Source organism: Camelina sativa, chromosome 17, assembly GCF_030686135.1.
Source record: "Camelina sativa cultivar CO46 ecotype springtype chromosome 17, ASM3068613v1".
In the NCBI taxonomy this organism is placed as follows: domain Eukaryota; kingdom Viridiplantae; phylum Streptophyta; class Magnoliopsida; order Brassicales; family Brassicaceae; genus Camelina; species Camelina sativa.
Genome location: NC_141896.1, coordinates 33285631 through 33309793, shown reverse-complemented (window position 1 = coordinate 33309793; position 24163 = coordinate 33285631). Strand labels below are relative to the sequence as shown.

General features: G+C 39.8%; 5 protein-coding genes and 1 pseudogene across 6 annotated transcripts; 3 read left to right on the top strand and 3 right to left on the bottom strand.

The window, feature by feature from the left end:
* Positions 1–5247: 5247 nt before the first annotated feature.
* Positions 5248–6443, bottom strand: LOC147924656 (uncharacterized). The gene has a single exon (XM_087494016.1). The coding sequence runs from the start codon at positions 6296–6298 to the stop codon at positions 5276–5278; it is 1023 nt and encodes a 340-aa protein (XP_087350142.1). The 5' UTR covers positions 6299–6443; the 3' UTR covers positions 5248–5275.
* Positions 6444–10775: 4332 nt separating this feature from the next.
* Positions 10776–12344, bottom strand: LOC147924655 (uncharacterized; annotated as a pseudogene).
* Positions 12345–13332: 988 nt separating this feature from the next.
* LOC104758117 (shikimate O-hydroxycinnamoyltransferase-like) lies at positions 13333–15007 on the top strand. The gene is made up of 2 exons (XM_010480936.2): positions 13333–13804; positions 13895–15007. The coding sequence occupies exons 1-2, from the start codon at positions 13397–13399 to the stop codon at positions 14783–14785; spliced, it is 1299 nt and encodes a 432-aa protein (XP_010479238.2). The 5' UTR covers positions 13333–13396; the 3' UTR covers positions 14786–15007.
* A 26-nt stretch (positions 15008–15033) lies between these two features.
* LOC109124416 (protein CYTOSOLIC ABA RECEPTOR KINASE 11) lies at positions 15034–18381 on the bottom strand. 2 transcript variants are annotated; one of them, XM_010480934.2, is made up of 8 exons: positions 18172–18381; positions 17388–17499; positions 17028–17278; positions 16781–16907; positions 16388–16661; positions 16023–16155; positions 15636–15722; positions 15034–15390 (listed from the first exon to the last, which is right to left on the bottom strand). In XM_010480934.2, exons 2-8 carry the CDS (start codon positions 17467–17469, stop codon positions 15253–15255), a joined length of 1092 nt encoding a protein of 363 aa, XP_010479236.1. In that variant the 5' UTR covers positions 17470–17499; positions 18172–18381; the 3' UTR covers positions 15034–15252. The 2 variants fall into 2 exon arrangements, with proteins under 2 accessions (XP_010479236.1, XP_010479237.1); XM_010480935.2 differs by having other exon boundaries at positions 17388–17494; positions 18172–18362.
* LOC104758115 (uncharacterized) lies at positions 17909–19555 on the top strand. The gene is made up of 3 exons (XM_010480933.3): positions 17909–18566; positions 18716–19018; positions 19288–19555. The coding sequence occupies exons 2-3, from the start codon at positions 18718–18720 to the stop codon at positions 19338–19340; spliced, it is 354 nt and encodes a 117-aa protein (XP_010479235.1). The 5' UTR covers positions 17909–18566; positions 18716–18717; the 3' UTR covers positions 19341–19555.
* A 1613-nt stretch (positions 19556–21168) lies between these two features.
* Positions 21169–23671, top strand: LOC104758114 (putative inactive heme oxygenase 2, chloroplastic). Its single transcript, XM_010480932.2, has 5 exons — positions 21169–21693; positions 22130–22353; positions 22964–23071; positions 23182–23314; positions 23438–23671. Exons 1-4 carry the CDS (start codon positions 21216–21218, stop codon positions 23272–23274), a joined length of 903 nt encoding a protein of 300 aa, XP_010479234.2. The 5' UTR covers positions 21169–21215; the 3' UTR covers positions 23275–23314; positions 23438–23671.
* Positions 23672–24163: the final 492 nt, after the last annotated feature.

Here is a 24163-nt window from a genome sequence, read left to right as displayed (position 1 = left end):
GAGACAATCAACCATGCTCTTTTCTTATGTCCTCCAGCTAGGCAAGTTTGGGGATTATCCCAATTTCCGACCTTTTCGGGTAGCTTCCCATCGAATTCTATATATGACAATATGGATTCCTTATTTTGGAGGTTTCAGGATATCCCGTCGGTGGATATGTTTCCGTGGATTCTATGGTATATCTGGAAGGCTTGGAATGATAAACTATTTAGTAATTTGGACTCCAATCCGGCAGCAATTATACAATTAGCAGAAGAGGAATCCAGGCTCTGGTCTTCAGCCCAGGAAGACGTACCCGGGTCTCTTTCTACTGATGTCCCCCGGCCTCTATCCAGAGCTATGGTCATGACTCAGACTTGTAACGTGGCCAATGGTTATGAGTCGAGTTATCGATGCTTTGTAGATGGATCTTGGAAGGAGACTGACCAGTTCGCGGGTAGAGGTTGGTATTGTATTTCTCCTGAAGGGGAACCTCCCGCCATGGGTGCATCCAATTCTCGCCGTAGCTTGTCACCACTCCACACAGAGGTGGAAGCCCTTATATGGGCGATGAGGTGTATGATTGGTGCTGACAACGAGAAAGTCGTTTTTCTCACAGACTGTTCTGATTTGGTGAAGATGGTGTCTTCGCCTTCCGAGTGGCCTGCTTTCAAGACATACCTGAATGTTATTAATGAAGATAAGGGTGAATTCCTTTCATTCTCTCTAGTTCAGGTACCAAGATCACAGAATGGTAGAGCGGACAAACTGGCGCGTCGTGCTAGAGTGGAGTCGTTTCCAATTACCTTTGTGAACAATTTTCCGTCTAATTGGCTCGTTTGAGCCAATCTTGTAAGCTGCTGGCAAAAAAAAAAAAAAAAAAAAGGATTAAAACTCCTGGCTTTCACTTGTGACTTTGACATAAACGACTTTTCAACAAGTCATGATTTTTGACCACATTAAAGATTAAAACTCCTGGCTTTCAATTGTGACTTTGACATAAACGACTTTTCAACAAGTCATGATTTTGACTACATTTTTTGTTAACATCTGACCAGCGTCACCGTCATTGTTAACATCTGACAGTCTCCCCACATGCTTGGGTCATTAGCAACTTGTGTTTACAGCTTTTCTTTTTCTTCAGTCGCTATTATGTGACGCTAGCAGTAAAGACTGTTGCACGGAAGGGAGACGTAATTGCATTGTCGGCTGAAGTCTGTATATCCAAAAGAACATGAGGCTTACAAAAATTAGGGTATTCATAAAAAAAAAATTCATGTTGTAGATAATAACGCAAATATAGAAGATTATTATATATATATATATATATATATGTGTATGTATATGCTTATGTTTATGCAATTGTGTAATTGCACAAAGAAAGTAGAGAAGAAACGTGATGGTGAGAGAGAGGGTGAGGGACACTAACACATCTCTTTTTACTTTGAAATCTAATATGTTGTCTATATCTCACTCTCATCACATATTTATAGGTACAAAACAAATGATGAGTCACTTAATCAAAAGAGATAAACATGACAAGTGTTAAAACATGTGTCATGTTTAGTGATGAATAATCACTTCTTTATAACACTCCCCCTTGAATATTCATCACTAGAGAATTACGTACTGCCTCATTCAAAACCTTATCATGGAAAAACCCATTGGGATAAAAACCATGACAAGGGAAAAAGAGTACAAAGACGTAATCTCCCCCTGGAAAAGATATGAGTGGTCTTTTCTTCAAAGATCTCGTAGATGACGCATTCCGATGCTATGAATATGCTTTCTGAATATGGTAGTCGGAAGCGCCTTTGTGAATAGGTCTGCTGCATTGTCACTTGAGCGGATATGTTGGATATCAACTTCCTTCTTTTGCTCGAGTTCTTGAGTGTAGGAGAAAAATCTTGGAGGTATATGCTTTATTCTGTCGCTCTTGATGTAACCTTCTTTGATTTGGGCGACACAAGCAGCATTGTCTTCGAATAATGTTGTTGGCACTTGCTTGGTGATTATTCCACTTGATTCTTGTATGTGGTTAGTCATTGATCTCATCCATACACATTCCCTTGATGCTTCATGAAGAGCAATTATTTCTGCATGATTTGAGGAAGTGGCGACCAAAGTCTGTTTCTGTGAGCGCCATGAGATTGCAGTTCCTCCAATAGTGAAAACATATCCAGTTTGGGATCGAGATTTATGTGGATCCGATAAATATCCTGCATCTGCAAAACCAACTAGACCAAACGCAGAGTTTCTACGATACAACAATCCCAAGTCAATCGTACCTTGAAGATAACATAATATGTGCTTAATTCCATTCCAGTGCCTGCGGGTGGGAGCTGAGTTGTATCTTGCAAGTAAATTAGTTGCAAATGCAATGTCTGGTCGGGTACAATTTGCAAGATACATAAGTCCACCGATAGCACTCATATAAGGTACTTCGGGACCAAGTATTTTTTCATTCTCTTCACAAGGTCTGAATGGATCTGTGTCAACATTCAGGGACCTACCGACCATTGGAGTACTCAAAGGAGTCGCTTTATCCATATAAAAGCGCTTTAAAATCTTTTTTGTATAATTTGACTGATGCACAAATACTCCATCTTGGAGATGTTCTATTTGAAGACCGAGACAAAATTTTGTCTTTCCAAGATCTTTCATTTCGAACTCTTCTTTCATATGAGTTCTAGCATCATCAATCTCCTTTTGAGTTCCAATTATATTGAGATCATCAACATATACAGCAATGATCACAAATCCCGATGAGGATTTCTTTATAAAGACGCAAGGGCATATTTCATTATTTACATATCCTTTCTTCAATAAGTAATCGCTTAAGCGATTATACCACATGCGTCCGGATTGTTTTAATCCGTAAAGTGATCGCTGTAATTTTACCGCATATATCTCATTAGGCTTTTCCGTTAAAGTCTCAGGAACCTTAAATCCTTCTGGAATTTTCATGTATATTTCATTATCCAATGATCCATATAAATACGCTGTCACTACATCCATAAGGTACATTTCTAAATTATTAGAAGCTGTTAGACTCATTAAGTATCTGAATGTAATTGCATCCATGACCGGAGAATATGTTTCCTCATAATCAACTCCCGGCCTTTGAGAAAAACCTTGTGCAACAAGTCGGGCTTTATATCGTGTTATCTCATTTTTCTCATTTCTCTTTCTCACGAAAACCCACTTGCACCCAACAGGTTTTATATCATTAGATGCAGTGACAATAGGTCCGAAGACATTTCTTTTATTAAGGGAGAACAATTCAGTTTGCATTGCACTTTTCGTTGGCACTCTGACACAGACCTTGGATCAGGATCATCATTTTCATAATCAATCTCTTTAGATACAGAAAAAGAAAATATTCCATTTTCATCATCGATTTCATCTCTAGCCCATAATTTTCCATCTTGGGCATAGTTAATAGAGATCTCATAATTTTCTGTATCGTCTTCCTGATGACTTTTCTCTTCACTTGGTTCCTCTTGAACCTTTTCATTTCCGTCTCCCATTTTCTTTTTCTTTCGGGGATTTTTATCTTTAGAACCTATTGGCCTCCCCCGTTTCAATTGAACTTTAGGCTCATTATCCTTTTTCCCATCGATTTCCTCTTTTGGAATTTCAACTCTTGATGGTGCATTTGCAGCGGGAATATGTGATTTTGTCACCCTTTTTGTATCTGTGAACGCATCTGGTAATTGATTTGCCAAATTTTGTAAATGTACAATTTTCTGAACTTCCAGCTCACGTTGATTCGTAGGGGGGTCAAGATGTACCAAAGATGGTGTATTCCATGTAATCTCTTTTGGTACCTGTTTAATTCCTCCCCCTAACGCTGGAAATTCATCTTCATTAAAATGGCAATCAGCAAAACGTGCTGTAAACATATCACCAGTTTGTGGTTCAACATAATTTATGATACTCGGTGATGCATAACCGACGTATATTCCCAATCTCCTTTGTGGCCCCATTTTTGTTCTTTGCGGTGGGGCTATAGGAACATAAACCGCACATCCAAAAACACGGAGATGAGAAATGTTTGGTTCTTGACCAGACGTTAATTGTAAAGGGGAATATGTATTGTATGCACTTGGTCGTATTTGGACCAATGCTGCAGCATGCAATATAGCATGACCCCATATAGAAATTGGGAGTTTTGTTCTCAATATCAACGGTCTAGCAATGAGTTGTAACCGTTTAATCAAAGATTCAGCCATGCCATTTTGTGTATGAACATGAGGGACCGGATGTTCAACATCAATTCCCATTGACATACAATATTCATTAAAAGCTTGTGAAGTGAATTCACCAGCGTTATCAAGCCTTACTTTCTTTATGGCATAATCAGGGAATTGTGCTTTTAACCTGATTATTTGGGAAATGAATTTTGTGAAAGCCGTATTTCGTGTTGTCAAAAGACACACATATGACCATCTACTAGATGCGTCAATCATTACCATAAAATAACGAAATGGCCCGCATGAAGGGTGAATAGGTCCACATATATCACCATGTATTCTCTCTAAGAATATTGGCAATTCATTCCCGACTTTGGTTGGCGATGGCCTAATTATGAGTTTTCCTTGAGAACATGCATCACATGAAAACTCACCAGAACAATAAATTTTCTGGTTTTTTAACGGGTGGCCATTAGAACTTTGCACAATTTTTCGCATCATGATTGAACCAAGATGTCCAAGTCTCTCATGCCAAATCTTAAACGTATTAGTAAACTTTGAGTTTACTGTAACATACGATGCGAATACATTTATTTTTATGCAATATAATCCAGAGGATAACATTGGTAACTCTTCCAATATATGTTTTTCCTTGGATTTGATGCAAAGATATTCAATGCCATTCTTATTCATAGTCTTTATATGATATCCATTTCTTCGGATATCTCTGAAACTTATCAAGTTTCCTTGAGACTTAGGGGAATATAATGCATCTTTTTTTGTTCCCCTTGGCATTGAAAAATTGGCTTCGCCAAAGCCCATTATAATCTTTGCATTTCCAGATATAGTGCTCACGCCTTTAGCGGAGTCATTTATTTTGAGAGAGGAGAAATATTTTTTATCTCTAAATATTGAGTGCGTAGTAGCACTATATGCTAGACACATTTCTTCATCCTCAATCTCAAAAGTTGACATTTTCTGGAGATAAAACATTCATAAAATATGCATTAATATATAACAAAGTCTTAGGAGATTTAAAATATATTACAAAAAGACTTTAAACACCAAAAGTTTTACAAGCATTATTTTACATAAAGATTTTAATCGCATGATTTTCCGCTCTCTTGATTGACGAGGAAATCTGCGATATCCAGATGAGTTTCATCATTGAGACCATGGTAGGAAGGTCCAGCTTCATTTGAGATGAGATTGGTCTCAACGTCTCTTTCTTTTTCCTTTTGAGATGCTTGATATAGATCGGCCAAATGCTTTGGTATACGACAAGTTTGGTACCAATGACCTTTCATGCCGCATTTGTAACAAATACTCTCATCTTTTTTCTTTATAATGCGGCTGGCATCATTTACATGAAGATCGTTGTTGGCTTTGCCAGCGTTGAAGCTATTAGAATAGTGACCTCTTCCTCTACCTCGGCCACGACCTCCTCCACGCCCACGGCCACGGCCACGGCCTCGACCGCGTCCGCGTCCTCGTCCTTGCCAATTATAACTGGATGAAGCAATATCCACTTCTGGAAGTGGAGCTGATCCAGATGGGCGAGTTTGATGATTCAGCATCACGAGTTGATTATTTTGTTCAGCAACAAGAAGAACGTGCATTAACTCAGAAAATCGAGTGTATCCTTTGGTCCGGTATTGTTCTTGCAGGATTACATTTCCAGGATGAAAAGTTGAGAGCGTTTTTTCGATCATATCATAATCGCTCACCTCTTCGCCACACAAAGCCATCCTGGAGGTGATTCCGAACATAGCGGAATTAAATTCACCAACACTTTTGTGATCCAAGAACCGGAGATTTAACCACTCATGTCTAGCCTTTGGTAAGATCACATATTTCTGGTGATCGAACCTATCTTTAAGTGATTGCCAAGGATCTACAGGATCTTCTTTCATGATGTACTCATTTTTCAGATTATCGTGGAGGTGGTGGCGTAAAAACACCATGGCTTTGGCCTTATCCTCATCTGACGTCGTTTTCGATGGATCGATGGTGCTTAAAAGCCCATCCGATCTCAGATGCATTCGTGCATCCGATGCCCATGTCATATAATTTTTTCCAGATACATCAAGGGCAAGGATTTCAAGTCTGGCGAGATTTGACATAATTATCTACATGAATAATAAGTCCATTATTAATTTATTCATGAGATTTTGAGGAGGCAGAGCCTTCCATAATATAATATAAATCTTAACATATGATCGAGAAGGCAGAGCCTATCTTTCTGATCAAGAATGTAGATCTATATGATCAAGGAGGCAGAGCCTACCATTATGATCAAGGAGAAGACATAGTCTTTTTACTCCGTAAATATCTCATATATATATTCTTGAATTTAAAGAAATTTAAAGAAATTTTAAATAAACAAATTCGACATAAATTAGATGTTACCTCAAAAGATTGATCTGTATAGAAACGGTTAGATCGGTTGGAGCAGAGAGACGATCGTGCTGATAACGTGTTGTAGATAATAACGCAAATATAGAAGATTATTATATATATATATATATATATATATATATGTGTGTGTATGTATATGCTTATGTTTATGCAATTGTGTAATTGCACAAAGAAAGTAGAGAAGAAACGTGATGGTGAGGGAGAGGGTGAGGGACACTAACACATCTCTTTTTACTTTGAAATCTTATATGTTGTCTATAGCTCACTCTCATCACATATTTATAGGTACAAAACAAATGATGAGTCACTTAATCAAAAGAGATAAACATGACAAGTGTTAAAACATGTGTCATGTTTAGTGATGAATAATCACTTCTTTATAACAATTCCTTCCTTTCTTATATGGCTAGAATTTTGCTTAACTGTAAATATCATTAGAATAGTAATGAACTGTTTGGCTGATACAAGATAGCCTATGGTTTTTGACTCCTTGGCAAAAAGAATAAAAACAAGGAGAACAAACATTGGGAAAAATCACCCAAGTGATATTTAAACGAGCCAGAATTCCATCAGACGACTGAACCGTTTGCGATGACTCCTAGCATGGATGATGTTCCTGATGTCTTTATCGAGCATCCGGAATATAGTTGACGGTGGGATTGCTTGAGAGTTGTGGTAGAAGTTGTTCCTTTGTCTCCAGATACTGTAAACGACAGCTTGAGCGACGATTTTGCGAAGAAGCGAGGGAGATCGTGCAGAGGAGGCTCTGATCCAGGAAAGCAGTTCGGACCTTGAGAGGAAGGCACTTCTGGAAGGCTCAAGCTTTTGGAAGACCAGTCTCCAAATTTCTTGAGAGTAGGCGCAGGAAAGGAATAGGTGATCACGCACTTCGTCGACAGATGAACAGAGAGTACAATCCGCTGATTGAAGGAGACCCCAATTGAGTAGACGCTGCTTAGTAGGGAGCCTGTTTAGATGACACAGCCACATGTTGAACGCATGCTTCGGGATGGAGCCACGGAACCAGACTATATCATACCAGTCAGTTTCCTCTGCTCTAGGCCTTAGAGAATCCCAGGTAAGAGAGGAAGAGAAAACCTTGCCTTGAGAAGAGTCCACTACCCAGTCAAAACGATCATCTTCCACTGATAAAGCCAGAATCGCAGTGGTAGATAAATACGCGTGGAGTTCCAGTGCAGCTTCAGACCGTGGTGAGGGAAGGGACCAGCCAGAATGGTTGCACACATCCCTTACCTTTGCTGACAGAGGAATTCTCAGAAGAGAAGGACCTGTAGGTCCAATGCTCTTGATGAGAGGACCCAGGGGCATCCATGGATCGAACCAGAAGCTTGTTTTGTTTCCGTTCCCCACTGTAACTCTGATGAATTGTTCCGCTAGGGGTCTAAGCCGGAGCAAAGCTTTCCAGGTCCAAGAGTCCGAAGGTCTTTCTTTCAGTTCCCAGAAACTCTTAGATTTTATGTTGTGAAAATGATGCCATTGAGCCCATAAGGAACCTGATCCTGCAAAAAGCAGCCAGATGAACCTGAGACATAGAGTAGTATTCCAAATGGCAAAGCGCCTTAGACCCAAAACACCTTCCTTTTTTGGTAGACAGACTGTATCCCAAGCAACTTTTGCACCTGTGCTTCCGTCGATACACCCTAACCAAAGGAACCTTGAGCACATGGATTCGATCCTTTTTATACAGCCCTTAGGCAAGATGAAAACAGAGATCCAGAAATTAACTGTCCCAGATATAACTGAAGCTAGCAGTTGACATCTACCCGCGTAAGATAGAGTTTTAGCTGCCCAGCTGTTGAATCTGTTGGCAAGTTGGTCCAAAAGCGGCTGATACTCAGAGATTTTCAGTTTTCTGTGAAGTAGGGGCAAGCCGAGATAACGTATGGGAAGAGATGCCACAGGAAAACCATGGCTAATGATTGCCGAGGCGTGTGAAGCAGACAGGCCTGCGTGAAACAGTTGGGTTTTCTCTTTGTTCATTTGAAGTCCGGACCAGGACGCAAAATCATCAAGGGCTTTGTTAACTCCATGCAGAGATGCTTCAGAGCCGTCAAAGAAAATCATTATATCATCCGCAAACATCAAGTGAGAGATAGACAATTCTGATGTTTTAGGATGATAGCCGATGTACCCCTGATCAAACCTTGATTGAAGGAGTCTTGAGAAAACCTCCATACCTAGAACAAAAAGATAAGGAGATATCGGGTCTCCTTGTCTTAGACCTTTGGCACTTTTAAAGAAACCACTGGAACCACCGTTGACACAAATCGAGAACGACGGCGTAGTGATGCATTCAGCGATCTAGCCAATGAATCTGTTAGGGATACCGATTGCTTGGAGAGCTGATAATATAAACTGCCACGTGATGGAGTCAAAAGCTTTTCGAATATCCACTTTAAGCATCGCCCTTTTTACAATGTGTTTTCTGTTGTAGCCTTGCACAATTTCAGTTGCTAGAAGAACATTTTCAGCTAGAAGCCTGCCTGGTATAAAAGCCGTCTGCGCTGGAGAGATGACACTCGGTAGAAGCCATTTTAGACGTGAAGCAAGTAAACGAGAGATGACTTTGTAAACCGTATTCATGCAGGCAATAGGTCTGAACTCTGAGACTCTGAAGGCATTAGGGATCTTAGGGATGAGAACCAGTGTTGTGGCATTCCACTGCTTTAGGAGTCTCCCAGACTCGAAAAACTCATACACTGCATCGGTTACTTCTGGGCCTATTATACTCCAACAACCCGTGAAGAACTCAACTGGGTAGCCATCGGGACCACTGGTTTTATTGTGCGGCAAAGAGAAAAATGCTTCTTTGATCTCCTCCCTTGTGAATAACCTCTCCATGTGCCTTTGTTGAGTCACCGAAGCTCTGAATGACAAGAGAAGCTCCATATCGCTTTGGACAATGCCAGAAGCAACCGAGGAGCTGGAAAACAGATCCAGGTAGAAATCCACGCAATGGTCTCGAATAGATTGTTGAGAATCTAGGATCGTACCTTCGGAGCTGGTGAGGTAATGTATATGGTTCTTAGCCTTCCTAGTTGCAGCCATTTTATGAAAATAGGCTGAGTTGCAGTCACCTTCCTTGAACCAATTAATACTGGTCTTTTGGCGGAGGAAAGACTCCTCAGCTCTCACCAACATATGCCACTTCTCCTCAGCTTCAATCTCAAGAATCGCATTGTGGACTGATGGATCTTCTAGTGTTTTGCTCTGAAGGGAGAGGAGATGATCATGGGCCTCAGAAACTCGTTTTTCAATGCCAGAAAAATTCTCTCGGTTGAAGCCCCAGGACCTTTCAAGCTTCGCAGAAACTCTGAACATGGCTGACCCCACCACATTTAATGAGAACCACTGATTCGCCACAAGTGGAAGAAACTCTTGATTAAGGAACAAGAAGTTGAAGAAACAAAAAGGTCTTCTCTCTTTGGTGGTGCCTGTTTCGAGAGTGACCTCACAAGATGCATGATTTGAGAAATCAGGTTCACCAAAGACTGTGAAAGAAGAAGGGTATACGGAGTACCAATGGGAGTTGACAAGGGCTCTGTCAAGCTTTTTTGCGACTGGTTTTGAGCTTGACTTGTTCCACCAAGTGAAGGTACTTCCCCTAAAAGTCAGGTCAGACAAGTCAGCCTCTAGTAAGCAATCCCTAAACTCTCGAGTACGTCTATCAATGTTGAGAGTGGGGGGGCTAGAGTGCTCTTCTGGGTTCAGAACTTGGTTGAAGTCACCAAGGACGATCCATGGTTTATTCACCATGGTGGAGGAACTAGCAAAGGACGCCAACTCAGACCAAAGCTCTTTTCCAGTTTCTTCTACATTGGATGCATACACGATTGAGACAATGATCTTATCCTTAGCCTCAGGCAACAAAATCTCGCAGGTAATCATCTGGAGAGATTTATGTAGCACCATCACTCGAACAGAAGGATCCCATAGGACCCAGATTTTTCCCAATGCCGAAAAGTCATAGTTATCTTCAAAAAGCCAGCCAGGTAAAAGATTATTTACAAACTTCTTCATCTTTTCCTGCTTGACGTGAGTCTCTATAAGACCTCCAAAAAGGGGTTTCCTTCCCCTAAGCCATTTTTTAAAACCGCTCCTATGGCTGTATATATTAAAGCCACAGACATTACGACAAAAAAGGTTCGTACACATTAAAAATTATGTGAGTTTGAGGCTCTTGCCTCGTTGAACCTTGCGTTGCTTCTTCGAGAGAACAACTTGAAACTTCTCATCATATTCGTCTCCAGTGCCTTCATCTCTATCTGAAGACAGTGTATCTGATGAATCCGACTCTACTCCAGAGGTCCTTTCATCTGCTGAATTAGACATCTTACTCTTAATCGACAGCCCGCTAGCTTCCCCTTTCTCTAAGTGCTGATTTGTGATCTGCTTTGAAGATAGGGAAGATGCTACTGGTGGCTCTTCGTTTGAGGGCTGAGGGGAGACTCTCACATAGACCTGCTTTGAGTCTTTTCCAGGGGGATATCCCATCTGTTTTGTGGGAGAGTGAGGCTGTTTCTTCTGCTGTCAGCGCTTCCCATTAGGCTCATTGCGGGCGTTAACTCTTGGACATGAATCTGGTGTATGAACCGTTGACTTACAAGAAGAGCAGGTGATGGGAGCCAAAGAACATCTCTTAAGGGTGTGGCCAATACCTTTACAATGAGAGCAGACTGGCGGCATCCAGGGGCTGGAAACCAGAATGCGAACAATGTCCCCCGAAGCGAATTGAACATTGACTGCCTCAGGTAATGGCTTGTGAGGGTCTATAATGGTAAATACCTTTGCAACTTCCAAGTTGGTTTTGTTTGCTGTTGACGGATGCAAACATTTAGGCTCACCTACTAAACCAGCAACATATTCGAGGCCTTCCTCATTAAAGAAATGGAGAGGAACGTTGCGAAGTTCTAGCCATATGGGAGCAGATGAAAGCTCAGGTTTCTTCAGGATTACTCCTGGCTCCCACTTAGCGACGAACATTGTTTGTCCTTCAATCTGCCAGAGTCTTTGAGCAGTAACATGGTGTCTGGTGGAGGCATTGGGGATGCGAAAGAGAAACGCGTTTCCATCGAGCTTAGAAACAGAGATATCCCGGTGTTGCTTACTCCAGATTCCATTTACTATGTTGTGTAGGGTACCCTGAGAGGGAGGGTCCGAGTAGAACTGACCTAATACGAAAAAATCCCACGACTTGCGGTTATTCTCAATCACTGTATTAGGGATTTTAACGCATACCTCACCAGAAGGTAGAGTGAAGGGGACTCCTTTCTTTCTGAGAGTCCTGGATGAACCTTTGACGAGGTCAACCCAAGAGTCCTCGGATTGTTGAGGCTTGCCTTGCTTTTCCGATAGCATCTCCTTTGCAGAGTTGCCTGGAATTCCAGTGGGAGAGGAGGTTTGTATCGAATTTTCTCCACCGTTAATAGGTGCAGAGCTATCAGGGACCGCACTCTGCTTTGTATTATCCTCTTGCTCTGGGACTTGTTTAGAGACCAGATCTGACGGAATTGGGGTAACCATGGCCAAGTCTGTCCTTTCGGCAGTCAATTGGGCATATTCGGGGGAAGTGTGAACGGAGGGAAGGACGGCAGAGACTACTAGGTTGGTCTCCGAGGAAGCAGACTCCATTTGTGGCGGGCGAATAATTAGGTCAGATGGAGGTGGAGCAGGGGGAGGGGGAGAGGACGAAGGCGACGCATTCTTATGCTTCTTCTTTTGCTTCCCCATGAGGAGGGGAGGGCCTGAAAAGAAGGGAGGAGAGAGATTCCGGCGTCGAGATTGACGCCGGCGAAGAAAAGAGTAGGCACTCACCTTATCGCCTTTTTGGAGAGAGAAAAATACTTCTTTTTTTTTTTTTTTTTTTTTGCCAACGTCTTCTGAATATACTCTTTCTCTTATCTTATATGCATCATAATTTGTTCCACCCACTCAATTGCATAACGAATAGTTTTAGAAACTAATCAACTCTACTAATATACTATAGTCAAATACGTATATGCATCCTATTTACAATATGATATTGTTGACTATAATACTACCGTAATGTACATGATAATAGAGATATGACGCAAGCTATCAACAAAAGTACGTTTCTGATACATATGGCGAAATGTTTGGTATAATACAGCTTGTGTCATCTCATATATCTCTACATGTACGTTTCTGATATATCTAAACAAAAGTACGTTTCTGATACATGGCATAATACAGCTTGTGTCATATATCTCTACATGTACTACAAGAATAATGTGCATTAATATCATTAGACGACAGCGATTAACATAGTTATGCTATAAATGAAGTTTGGCTACTTTTGTAGAAATGGTTGGATATAGCTTGCATGTGTTATATCTCTTTTATTTCTCCTAAGTGCTTTTGCAATTTACCAGAAATAGAACGTTTAATTTCAAATCAGTGCTCTGTGTTAATTTCATTGTTGGCAAGAAGAGGGAGATGGAAAGAAGAAAAAGGGAGACATTCAAGAATCAAGATAGTTCGGTGGAAAAGGGAGACCTAATTGCATTGGCGGCAAAAAAAGTTATTGAAGTCTGTGTATCCAAAAGAACCATGTGGCTTACAAGAACTCCTTTCCTTTCTTATATGGCTAGAATTTTGCCAACGGTCTTCTGAATATTTTCTTTCTTTGATCTTGTCTGCATCATAATTTGTTCCACCCACTTACTATATATATACCTCCATTGTCACACAATTTTTCGGATCAAAGTCATCGAAACATAAACTTATTTTGCGTTTGATCTTGTAACAATCCAAACTCAACTATGAAAATTAACATCCGAGATTCCACCATTGTCCGGCCTGCCGCCGAGACCCCAGTCACTAAACTTTGGAACTCCCACGTTGACCTCATCATCGCTAAGTACCACAGCCCCACTGTCTACTTCTACAGACCCACCGGCGCCTCCAATTTCTTTGACCCTCAGGTCCTCAAGGACGCTCTTTCCAAGGCCCTCGTCACTTTTTACCCCATGGCTGGTCGCTTGAAGAAAGACGATGATGGTCGTATCGAGATTGATTGCAATGGCGCCGGTGTTCTCTTTGTCGTCGCCGATACTCCCTCTGCCATCGACGATCTTGGGGACTTCGCTCCTTCCCTCACTCTCTGCCAGCTTATTCCCAATGTCGATTACTCCGTCGGCGTCCAAACTTTACCGCTCCTCGTCTTGCAGGTTAAAAATCGATGCCTTGTGTTCTAGGTTTCTAACTTTGTCTTTCTTATAATTTAGCTTAGTTTGATCCTGTGTTCCTTGATGAAGTAGGTGACCTTCTTTAAATGTGGGGGAGCTTCCCTTGGGGTTGGCATGCAACACCACGTGGCTGATGGTTCCTCTGCTCTCCATTTTATCAATACATGGTCTGACATGGCCCGTGGTCTTGACCTTACCATTCCACCCTTCATTGATCGGACCCTCCTCCGCGCTAGGGACCCGCCTCAGCCTGCTTTTCATCATGTTGAATATCAGCCTTCCCCCACTATGAGGATCCCTTCTTCCTCCAAACCAGGCCCTCATGATACCACTGTCTCTATTTTCAAAATATCACGTGAACTTCTTCTTGCTCTCAAGGCTAAATCCAATCAGGATGGAAACACTGTCAGCTATAGCTCATACGAGGTCTTGGCTGGCCACGTGTGGAGAGCAGTGGGTAAAGCGCGCGGGCTGCCAGACGACCAAGAGACCAAGCTGTACATTGCAATTGATGGAAGGTCCAGACTTCGCCCGCAGCTACCCCCTGGTTACTTTGGCAATGTGGTATTCACTGCGACACCATTGACTGTTGCAGGGGATCTTGTATCAAAGCCAACATGGTATGCTGCAGGGATGATTCATGACGTTATAGTTCGCATGGACGATGAGTATTTGAGGTCTGCTCTTGACTACCTGGAGATGCAGCCTGATCTGTCAGCACTGGTCCGCGGTGCACATACCTACAAATGCCCAAATTTGGGTATCACAAGCTGGGCCAAATTACCAATCTATGATGCAGACTTTGGTTGGGGTCGTCCCCTATTTATGGGACCTGGTGCAATTGCATTTGAGGGTCTGTCTTTTCTGCTACCAAGTCCTACAGATGATGGCAGCTTATCCTTGGCCATTTCCCTCCAATCTGAACACATGAAACTGTTTGAGAAGTTTCTGTACGAGATATGAAAGAGATAAGCCACCATCTTAGTATAACTAATAACAGTGAGTATCTGAGTTTCTTCAATGGTGGTTGATGAGTTAAGTTGCAACTAATAACAGTGAGCATGTCGCTCACTTAATTTTCGTTTGTTTGTTTTGACCTGTGTTTCTGTTTGTTTTGACATGTATTGCAAATTCCTATAATCATATCTAAGACCTGTGGCAAAACATCATCTAAATAATTAAAAATATGGTATCAGAATTTAGAAATGAACTTTTTGAAATAATAAATTTACTATAAACAAACAAAATTAGGTTCGTCCTTCACAAACTAAACATAAATATATAATGACATACATAGCTCTTCAAATGTGGGATTTGAATGAATAGTTAATGAGATAAGGTCCCAGAAATTTACACACAGAACGAATAAAACGTATAATACACTTTGATTAATCATCATTATTAAGATGAGATGGGGATTGGATATCTGATCAATAGGGGTTCCTATGTGGAGTCTGCGGAGCAGAACGAGGAGGGTTTAAAAGAGGTTGAAGTGCCTTCACTACGATGCTCATGTTTGGTCTGAAATTTGCCTCATATTGCACACAGAGTGCAGCCACCGCAGCTAGCTGATCATTATATCGTACCATATGGCAAATAAAATCAGACTCATCAAATGTTTCAATCGTCAAGTAGATGACTGCGGATTGCAAGTATCACTTGTTTTCTTTGGCATTTGCAAGAAAAGGTAACCTCAGAACTGAGGTTTCGCTAGTTTGGTTCTAATGTCAGCACTCACATAAACTAGTCTTCTAAGTTGAAACTTGTATGTTCTAGTGAAACATTGAGAGGAAAGCAATTTTGAGATTAATACCTTGGCAACAGCTTTGGGAGGGTACTCTCCGAGTAGTCTTGCATCAACGCATTGCTTCACTTTGTCTTCACTTAGTTTAGGGGTTGCCTGAGACAACACACAATATCTTTATTATTTAGCAATAATAATTCATTTTTAGGAAACATTAAGAGTCGCAGTATTCTATATGGAAAAAATTCTTGCTTCTTCCAGTGTCTTAAGTTGTTTTGACATCCTAAGTTTGGCCTAAGGAGGGCTTATTATCTAAGTTTCTTTGAGGTTTTTACCCCATTTTTGTAATTTTTAACAGACTAAATGAGTTTATCACAATTTTGGTCTTCTTAAAAGCCTCTCTTATCGATTCAGCAAATCAGAATAAGAAGCAGAGAAGAATGCACTAAACATTACCCATGTCACTAGACTTTGTTGTCCACGCGGTAAGGTATGATCTACTGGTTTACGACCCGTAAGGAGCTCCAGCAGAACAACACCAAAACTGTACACATCGCTCTTGGAGCTCAACGTTCCTGTCATTGCATATCTGAAATACATAGCAAAAATAATTAAGCTTTAGATTCGTCAAGAAGAGATGCAATAGCACGTAAGGGTATGAAAAACGAAATCCATGTGACTGAATAAGTGTTTCATAACATTAGAGCATGAGAACCAAACATTTTTGAGTGATGACGTGTTTCCCGTGGATGAGTCTGAATGAAACAAACTACAAATAACTGTTCAGGATAAACAGAATCTTTAAAAAGGGTATTACGTACTCTGGAGCGTGATAACCAAAGGTTCCTAGCACACGAGTTGAGTGAAGGCGAGCAGCCATGTCAGGGGCTTGATCAGACAGATCAAAATCACCAATTTTGGCAACATCGTCATCAAAAAGAAGTACGTTACTGGATTTGATATCTCGGTGGATAACCTGAGGGCTCACCTTCTCATGCAAGTACTCAAGTCCTCTGGCTGCACCAACAGCGATTTTAACTCTCTGTTGCCACGTCATAACAGGACCTCTCAGTGCTCCTTTGACACCTTTTCGGCCTACACCAAAGATCACCACGTTTCATTAGTTTCTTCCTGCTGTAACTTACTTTCCAGATGTTTAAGTATTGAGAGTGACTGATCCATATCCAAGCAATGGTTTACGTTTAATTACTCACCATGGAGAGTATCATGAAGAGATCCGTTGGGAGCATATTCATAAGCAAGAACACGGAGAGGGCCATCAACACAATAACCCATAAGTGCAGTGACATTGTCGTGTCGCAATCTCGAAACCATTGATATCTGTTGAAAGTCTCTACGTTAGTAACAAAACAAAACTAGACAGAACATTCCCAAAGGAGTGGTTTGATGCTGGACCATTTGCACATAAGAAAATGCATCGATGTATTCTAGAAAACCTACCTGGGAAAGAAATTCTTGATCTGGCTGCTTACTAGAGTCAAGTTTCTTGATGGCAGCTGCGCCACCGCTTTTAAGAAAACCGTAAAACACTCTTCCATAAGAACCCTCACCGATCAAGGCCTTGGAGCCATAGTTATCGGTTATATCTTTCAACTCATCCACAGGAATGGCTGGTACAGAGATAGGCTGCATGGGAGTTACTGGCTGGTTCATGGGTGGATCAGCTCTTTGATAGTGGCCTCCATTGTAACCTTAAGAACAATTAAAATCCCATTAAATTTTAGAGTCCAAAGGTATGAACACTAAGAGAAACACTGACAAGTAATGCAGGTGAAATATGAAAGAAAAAAACTGAGAAACCTGCTGGGTTGTGCGCTGGCCTAGGTCCGGTGTCAGCAGAGTTACGGAAATCCTCACTCCCACACCAACCAAAACAGCTCATTACAGTCTTCTCTCACACGAGCTAACTACACTGTAAACAGTATATGTCAACCAACAGTTCAGCTTCTTAGACTAATTGATAACAAATAGATTGTTCAGATACTAAACTAAAAAAGGTAATAAAAGAGCTTCCATTTCGCTGATCATGATGCTGTGTGCAGTAACAGAAACATTACAGACACAAAACAAGATTTTTCCTCATAGTAGTAATTACAGAAGGGAAAAGAAGAAAACTTTCAAAGAAACTTAAAAGAATAGTTGGTTGTATCAGTAGAAACCAAAATATGAATAGTTTAGTTTTCAGGATAAGGTTTTTGAGTCCACCAAATATACACACAAAACAAAACAAGAGAATTGTGGGAAAAATCAACAAAAAATTCCACAAAGTAAAGTCAATACTAAATCAGAAGTAAAGTAAATTCAAATTCCTCTGCTAATATGGATCAACCGATGAAAAATCTTCAAACACCAACAGACAACATTTATGTTCCGTAGACCTAGAATTATCACAAGTCAACGAATTTTAACCAATGAAACTGATTTCAAACTCGAAAAAACTCGAAATCGATTCCTAGATTTCGTTCGCGTAATCGAAATCGACATGAAATTCGAACCCTTCGATCCTTAAAAAAGAAAGGTTTTTTGACATTTAAGTAAAGTAGCAAAAAGAGAAACTCGTAACAGAGGAAAGCATTTTACTTACCTATCTCGCTAACAAGAAAAAAAAAACTTCGGAAGGAGAGAGGAATTGAGAAATTCTCAGTTTGGTGTGGTGGTTTTTTTTTTTGCCTTTAGACGACAATTTGAATATCTTGTGATGATGATGATGATCATCGACTTTTTAACACCTTTTTTCTTTTCTAAATATATCTTTAGATGACCATTGTTGTAGTTAGTCTAGTTGTAGTACTTTACTTACTTGGCAAAAAGTCTTTATCTATGTAAAATACCCAAATTATCCCTCAAATTATATTCTAATTACATTCATATCCTTAAACACAAGTTAAAAAATACTGAAACGGAATCGAGTTCTCTCTCTCGGCGCCGTCGTATAAAAAAAACCTCACCGCCGTAGCCATCAACCCACCTTCGTTTCAGGTGAGCCATTTTTTTTTTGTTTACGATCTTATCTCTGTCGTAAGTTATGTAGACCAGATGCTGAAATTGTTGTCGAGTTTAGTCATATTGTTGTTGTGTATGAAATGATGATCTTAGAGTTTTGGATTTGTTATTGATGGATATGGCAGAAATGGCGAATAAGATTGCAATGTTTCTATCGGAAGCAATAAACAACAATGCTGTCATAAACACTTGTCTTGGGGTATCGTTTGTGGTTTTGGGATTGAGATCTGATCAACAGCAGAAGTATGTCGAGGCCTTAGCAGAGCAGAAGGATTCGCTTTCCAAGTCTAACAAGGCAATGAAAGTCACTATGTGGGAGTGGAAACAGCAGCTCTTTGCTGAAGCTGCTTCCGCTGGTGCTTCTGCGGTTGTTCCTCTTTCCACGCTCAAGGCCATCTATGGTGAAGTCATAGCAACTACTCAGTCAGGTTAATTACTAGTCTCCATCCAACCCTCTCTTATTACCTGTTGAATAGAAACAGACTATGAACTACTACTGGTGTTGATAATGTGGAATCAGGGATCACAATTTTGATAAATCTGTACTTTTTGACTGGATATGCAAATATAAACTAGGCTACCTTTGTGGGGTTTGATAAAAAGTCATGTATGCTCGCATCAATTAGAATCGATATGATCATGATTAGAAGTCGCCTTTGGATTCACTAACTGGTTTGAATTATGTTCCTTCTTCCAGGTGACACAGCCAAGGAAGAGTCTAAAGTGTCTACCCCCAAGATCATGATATGAGAGGGTTGCTCGCATCAATTTCTAGATTTTTCAAATGTTGAGTTGAGATTTCATTGAGAGTAGTTAACGATAATGTTTGTGGTTGCATCGTAAACCTTTCTCTTACAGTGGCCATGTTGAACAGATTTACCTTGTTAATGGCTGTAATGTTGTGTTGTGTTGTGTCGTGTCGTGTCGTGTATGTCTTTTAAATTTGTGGGCACAATTTTTGGTTAGAGGTCTTACGGTATTTCAGATTGACAAAGCGTACCCGCGAGATTTCATGCAAGTAGGTAGAGTGAGAGTGCAGTTGAAAAGAGAGGATGGGACTTTACTCAACCCAGCCATTACTTCAAGTAAGACCTCTCATCCCCATTCTTGGTTCCATCTCCCCACTCGCCATAGAACATTTGTCTTTTGTGTTGAATTGAGCTTGCAGTTTTGTATACCTGACTAGAAATCAGAAATCAGGTTTCATGGACCTAGAAAGCACTGACATTGAATCTGCTTTATTTTCTTTACTTACTCTTGTTTTGTTGTTAAGATCTCTCCTTGTGAAACATGTATGGATGTGTCTTGCCTTCCTGTGTTTTTTTTATCTATTCAGGAGTTGGTATTCAACTCTGGTCTCTTATATGAACTTCAGACAATGCTCCACTAATTTTATCTGCTTTGTTTTATCTCATCATTTCTCCCTGATTCAAACTTCGTCATCGTTCTTCAAATTTGACATATCATCACCAATTTCAACCTTTGTGATCTGGAAGCTTTATTTGTGTTTTTTCAGTGATCCCTAAATTTTTGGTTTATGTTCAGAATCATTCTTACCAATATCTCATATGGATAAAAAAGTTTATTTATATTATGTACATGTAGATCTTATGCATATGGAACTTCAGATTGCAGCAATTGACTGATTTTTTAGACGTTTATGTTTGTTATGTTACTTTTTTACTGGAATATCACCTTATGCTAACTTTATCTGATTGTGTGTTTTCATTCTCTTATCAGTTATTTTGTTACATATTGAATTTCTTTGGTTGGTATTGTTGCATATGATCACGGCAGATTCAGATGCAGAAATAAGCTTTATAGAAAAAGTTTATTTTAAGCACTTGTTGGCTAATTGCAAGACCTATATGCAAGTTGTTTCCTACAGACATATGATGTGCTCGTGTTGATGTTTATTTGCAGGAAAGCAACTGATGCAGAAAATTGCAGAGTTTGGTATTTGCAGGTGTAACAATGTTTCAAATATAAGATAGTCTCTTCTCTTCACAACTAAGCTATTTTGGTTTAATCACTCTTGCTTCAAATTTGGCAAAGAACTTGACTCAAAAGTCCCTTGTGCAACAAACGGCTTCTTGGGGGCATGTAGGAAATTGCATTAGGCCGACTCCAACCATTAATAGACCTTGAAGTAAAAGATTATGTAAAAATAGTTTTAGGTCTAGCAGCAAAAAAGAAATACAGATATGATCACAACATTCTCATAGAAGAAATCACTCAGCGAGCCTACTAAAAAGAAGTAAGAAATCAGTGAACTATTCAAAATTCTGTGTTATCATGATCAACACATAAATCCTCAAGAGCAATCTATTATTACATCACAAACTCAAACAACCACATTGAAAATATATCGAACCATCATTACTAAATCCAGCCGTCAAGTTGTTTAATTTTTGCAAACTTACTATATCGAACCAACACTGAAAATTTCAATATAATTTTTGCTGGGATTTATTTCTGCAAACTTACGCTGGGCTTTATTTCTACAAACTTACGGTGGGCCTTGTAAAACACTTTTGGTTTGTTTTAAATTTTAATATAGGAACATTTAATAATATATCATACTCTTGGGAAAAAAAAAAAAAAAAAATTTGGTCGTCGGAAGCCATGGCTTCTCTTCTCAATCTCAGGCCAACTCCTCCAGTACTCTGTTCTAAGCCACCTCATAAGCTCACTCACTCTCATCTTCACACCTATATCTGTTTCCCGTTCAAAATCTCAAATACACATAATCAATTTCTCAATTTATGTCGTTCGTCATCAACACCACCACCTTCACAGCAAAAGGCTTCACAGAGGAAGAGAACAAGGTACAGGAAACAGTACCCAGGAGAAAACATTGGGATAACTGAGGAAATGAGATTCGTATCCATGAGATTACGCAATGCTAGTGGAAAAAAATTGCATCTTTCTGGTGATAATACTGAAAACGAAGAAGAACATGAAGAAGAAGACGATGATGATGATGAAGTAAAGAGAGAGACTTGGAGGCCAAGCCAAGAGGGATTTCTTAAGTACTTAGTTGATAGCAAGCTTGTCTTCGATACTATTGAACGAATTGTTGACGAATCTGAGAATGTTTCTTGTAAGAAAAACTCTCTCTCTCTCTCTTTTAGCCTTGATACCTAATTTCAATTTCAAGAGTTGATTACTAAGGCTTTGTGAGTAGGTAATGATTTGGGTTTATGGGTTTTGGCAAATGCTTACTTCAGAACAGGATTATGGTTTCACTTTCAAGAGTGGAAAATTGTAATTCCCAACAGGCTTAGGCATGGTATATGGATATGATTATATGGACAGTTATGTCTAGTTACGGTAATGATTTGGGCTTATGGTTCATGATTTGTTAATGATTTGCGTTTAGGATCTGTATCTTTTATTTTTGGGGCTAGATTTTGACCTAATTTCAGTTTCAAGAGTTGAAACTTGCAATCGTCTGAGGCTTGGTAGATTATGTGGAAAGTTTTGTTTTTTTGATTTGGTAATGTGATTTGGGTTTATGTGTTTGGGAAAACGTGCAGATGCTTACTTCAGGAGAACAGGATTAGAGAGATGTGAAAGTCTTGAGAAGGATCTACAATGGTTTAGAGGACAAGATTTGGTTATTCCAGAACCAAGTAATATAGGAGTTTCTTATGCAAAGTATTTAAAAGAACTAGCAGGAGAAAGTGCACCTTTGTTTCTTTCTCATTTCTACAGTATCTACTTTTCACACATTGCTGGTGGTCAAGTTATTGTTAACAAGGTTAGTTTCTTTGATGAGTCTTCATGGAGTAACAGAGAAGAGTTTTTTTTAAACTGGATAAGGTCATATCTAGCATATTTAACGGTAACAGCTAGTTTGATAGAGTTAAAAGGATTAGAAATATAAGTTGGATATACTACTAGAGAGTTGGGGTTAAGGGGATTTTTGCAGGGTATGAGAGAGTTGCGATAAGCATGAGAATGACAATGATGGAATCTGAGAAGATTTCTTTTCTTCTTCATTGGAACTAACTTATAATCACAGAAGTATATCAGATAGTACCATAGTAAAGACACCTTGAAATCCTAAATCCATTATTTTGTTGAAGCTTGCCCCAAAAGAACTTGTTAACCGACTAATTAGTTAGGGCAAACAGTCAGTCAGGCTAACGTGGTCTTAAGCAATAGCTGAACTATGCTTTTGTCTTTATTTTCAAGATGTATCATAACTGGACGTTCTATATATTTGGTTATGTTGCATAAACAAATGGAAACAAGTTCTGGTTCTTACTTTTGTCAATATCGCAAGATTTAGATCTGTCATAATTGCCTGGTCACCCTTCTCTATATGCGAAGTTTTCAAATGTAACTGATCAATTGATTCATTTAAGGTATCTGAGAAGCTTCTGGAAGGAAAGATGATGGAGTTCAATAGGTGGGAAGGGGATGCACAAGACTTACTTAAAGGCGTCCGTGAGAAACTTAACGTGCTTGGGGAGGTGAGACTGTCAACTAAAATTTTAATTCTTCATTCCTTCAATTGCTAAAACCAAGGTTCTCTCAATGCTTTTTGATATTATATCTGACGTGATGCGTTTGAGAAATGAAGCACTGGACTCGGGACGAGAAAAACAAATGCTTGAAGGAAACAGCAAAGGCATTTAAGTATATGGGGCAGATAATTCGCTTGATGATCTTGTGAAATTCTTGGTTTTAAAGTTACCAGACCTGTGTTCACGATGGTACGTCTAGAATCAGTTCAAAAACTTTCATTTGTCAGATTGTCTAAGACACCGAAAATTCAATTCTCCCCTGGAGATTGCAGTGCTCCACTTGGCTTACCGCAGGCATTTTCCCTAATTCAGGACAGTGCTGGAATTGAAGCTGATGAACACCAGCCTTGGGTTCTTTGTTGCTCTAAGTCAGCAGTAAATAAAAATTACCAAATTGCTGTGCGTAAAAATGTAGCCAATGGTTGTGTCCTTCGTCTGGTAATTCTTGATGAAATATTGTTTTCTTTAGTTTTAAATATTTGAATTTGGGGGATCTGAACACTTATCATTAGTTCTACTTCTCTGAATAATACATTAGACTAGAAATGACTGACGATAGCTATTTTCCCATATATATGGGACCTCGTGCAATTGCATACGAGGTTTTGTCTTTTGTGCTACCAAATTCCACAAATGATGGCAGCTTATCCTTGGCCATTGCCCTCCAATCTGAACACATGAAACTGTTTAAGAAGTTTTTGTTAGTAGATAACTAGATATGAATAAGACAACTCCCCTTCTTCAATGGTGGTTGATGAGTTTAGGTTGCCACTAATAACAGTGAGCGACCTTAATTTTTTTGTTTGTTTTGACGTGTTTCTGTTTGTTTTGACATGTATCGCAAACTAGCTAGGAAAACACTTAACTCTAGGACTCAAGACTCCAAGAATTAAGCACAACCAAAACCACACAAAAAGCAAGGAACACATGCCAGCAACAACAATCACCACACAAACTTAAGCCACAAGAAATGATTCATGCAACTTAAGAAAATCCTACCATGCATGCATCCTAAATGCTCCCAACCCCCAAATTTTG

What these genes read in the sequence shown, in the direction of transcription:
- LOC104758115 (XM_010480933.3), top strand. Translation starts at nt 18,718, where the DNA reads ATGGCGAATAAGATTGCAATGTTTCTATCGGAAGCAATAAACAACAAT. An exon ending in CATAGCAACTACTCAGTCAG is followed by an intron (nt 19,019 to 19,287) that starts GTTAATTACTAG and finishes TCCTTCTTCCAG; the next exon opens with GTGACACAGCCAAGGAAGAG.
- LOC104758114 (XM_010480932.2), top strand. Translation starts at nt 21,216, where the DNA reads ATGGCTTCTCTTCTCAATCTCAGGCCAACTCCTCCAGTACTCTGTTCT. An exon ending in GTCAAGTTATTGTTAACAAG is followed by an intron (nt 22,354 to 22,963) that starts GTTAGTTTCTTT and finishes GATTCATTTAAG; the next exon opens with GTATCTGAGAAGCTTCTGGA. An exon ending in AACTTAACGTGCTTGGGGAG is followed by an intron (nt 23,072 to 23,181) that starts GTGAGACTGTCA and finishes TGAGAAATGAAG; the next exon opens with CACTGGACTCGGGACGAGAA.
- LOC104758117 (XM_010480936.2), top strand. Translation starts at nt 13,397, where the DNA reads ATGAAAATTAACATCCGAGATTCCACCATTGTCCGGCCTGCCGCCGAG. An exon ending in TACCGCTCCTCGTCTTGCAG is followed by an intron (nt 13,805 to 13,894) that starts GTTAAAAATCGA and finishes TTGATGAAGTAG; the next exon opens with GTGACCTTCTTTAAATGTGG.
- LOC147924656 (XM_087494016.1), bottom strand. Translation starts at nt 6,298, where the DNA reads ATGTCAAATCTCGCCAGACTTGAAATCCTTGCCCTTGATGTATCTGGA.
- LOC109124416 (XM_010480934.2), bottom strand. Translation starts at nt 17,469, where the DNA reads ATGAGCTGTTTTGGTTGGTGTGGGAGTGAGGATTTCCGTAACTCTGCT. An exon ending in ATCAAGAATTTCTTTCCCAG is followed by an intron (nt 16,908 to 17,027) that starts GTAGGTTTTCTA and finishes GACTTTCAACAG; the next exon opens with ATATCAATGGTTTCGAGATT. An exon ending in TCTTCATGATACTCTCCATG is followed by an intron (nt 16,662 to 16,780) that starts GTGAGTAATTAA and finishes TCTTTGGTGTAG; the next exon opens with GCCGAAAAGGTGTCAAAGGA.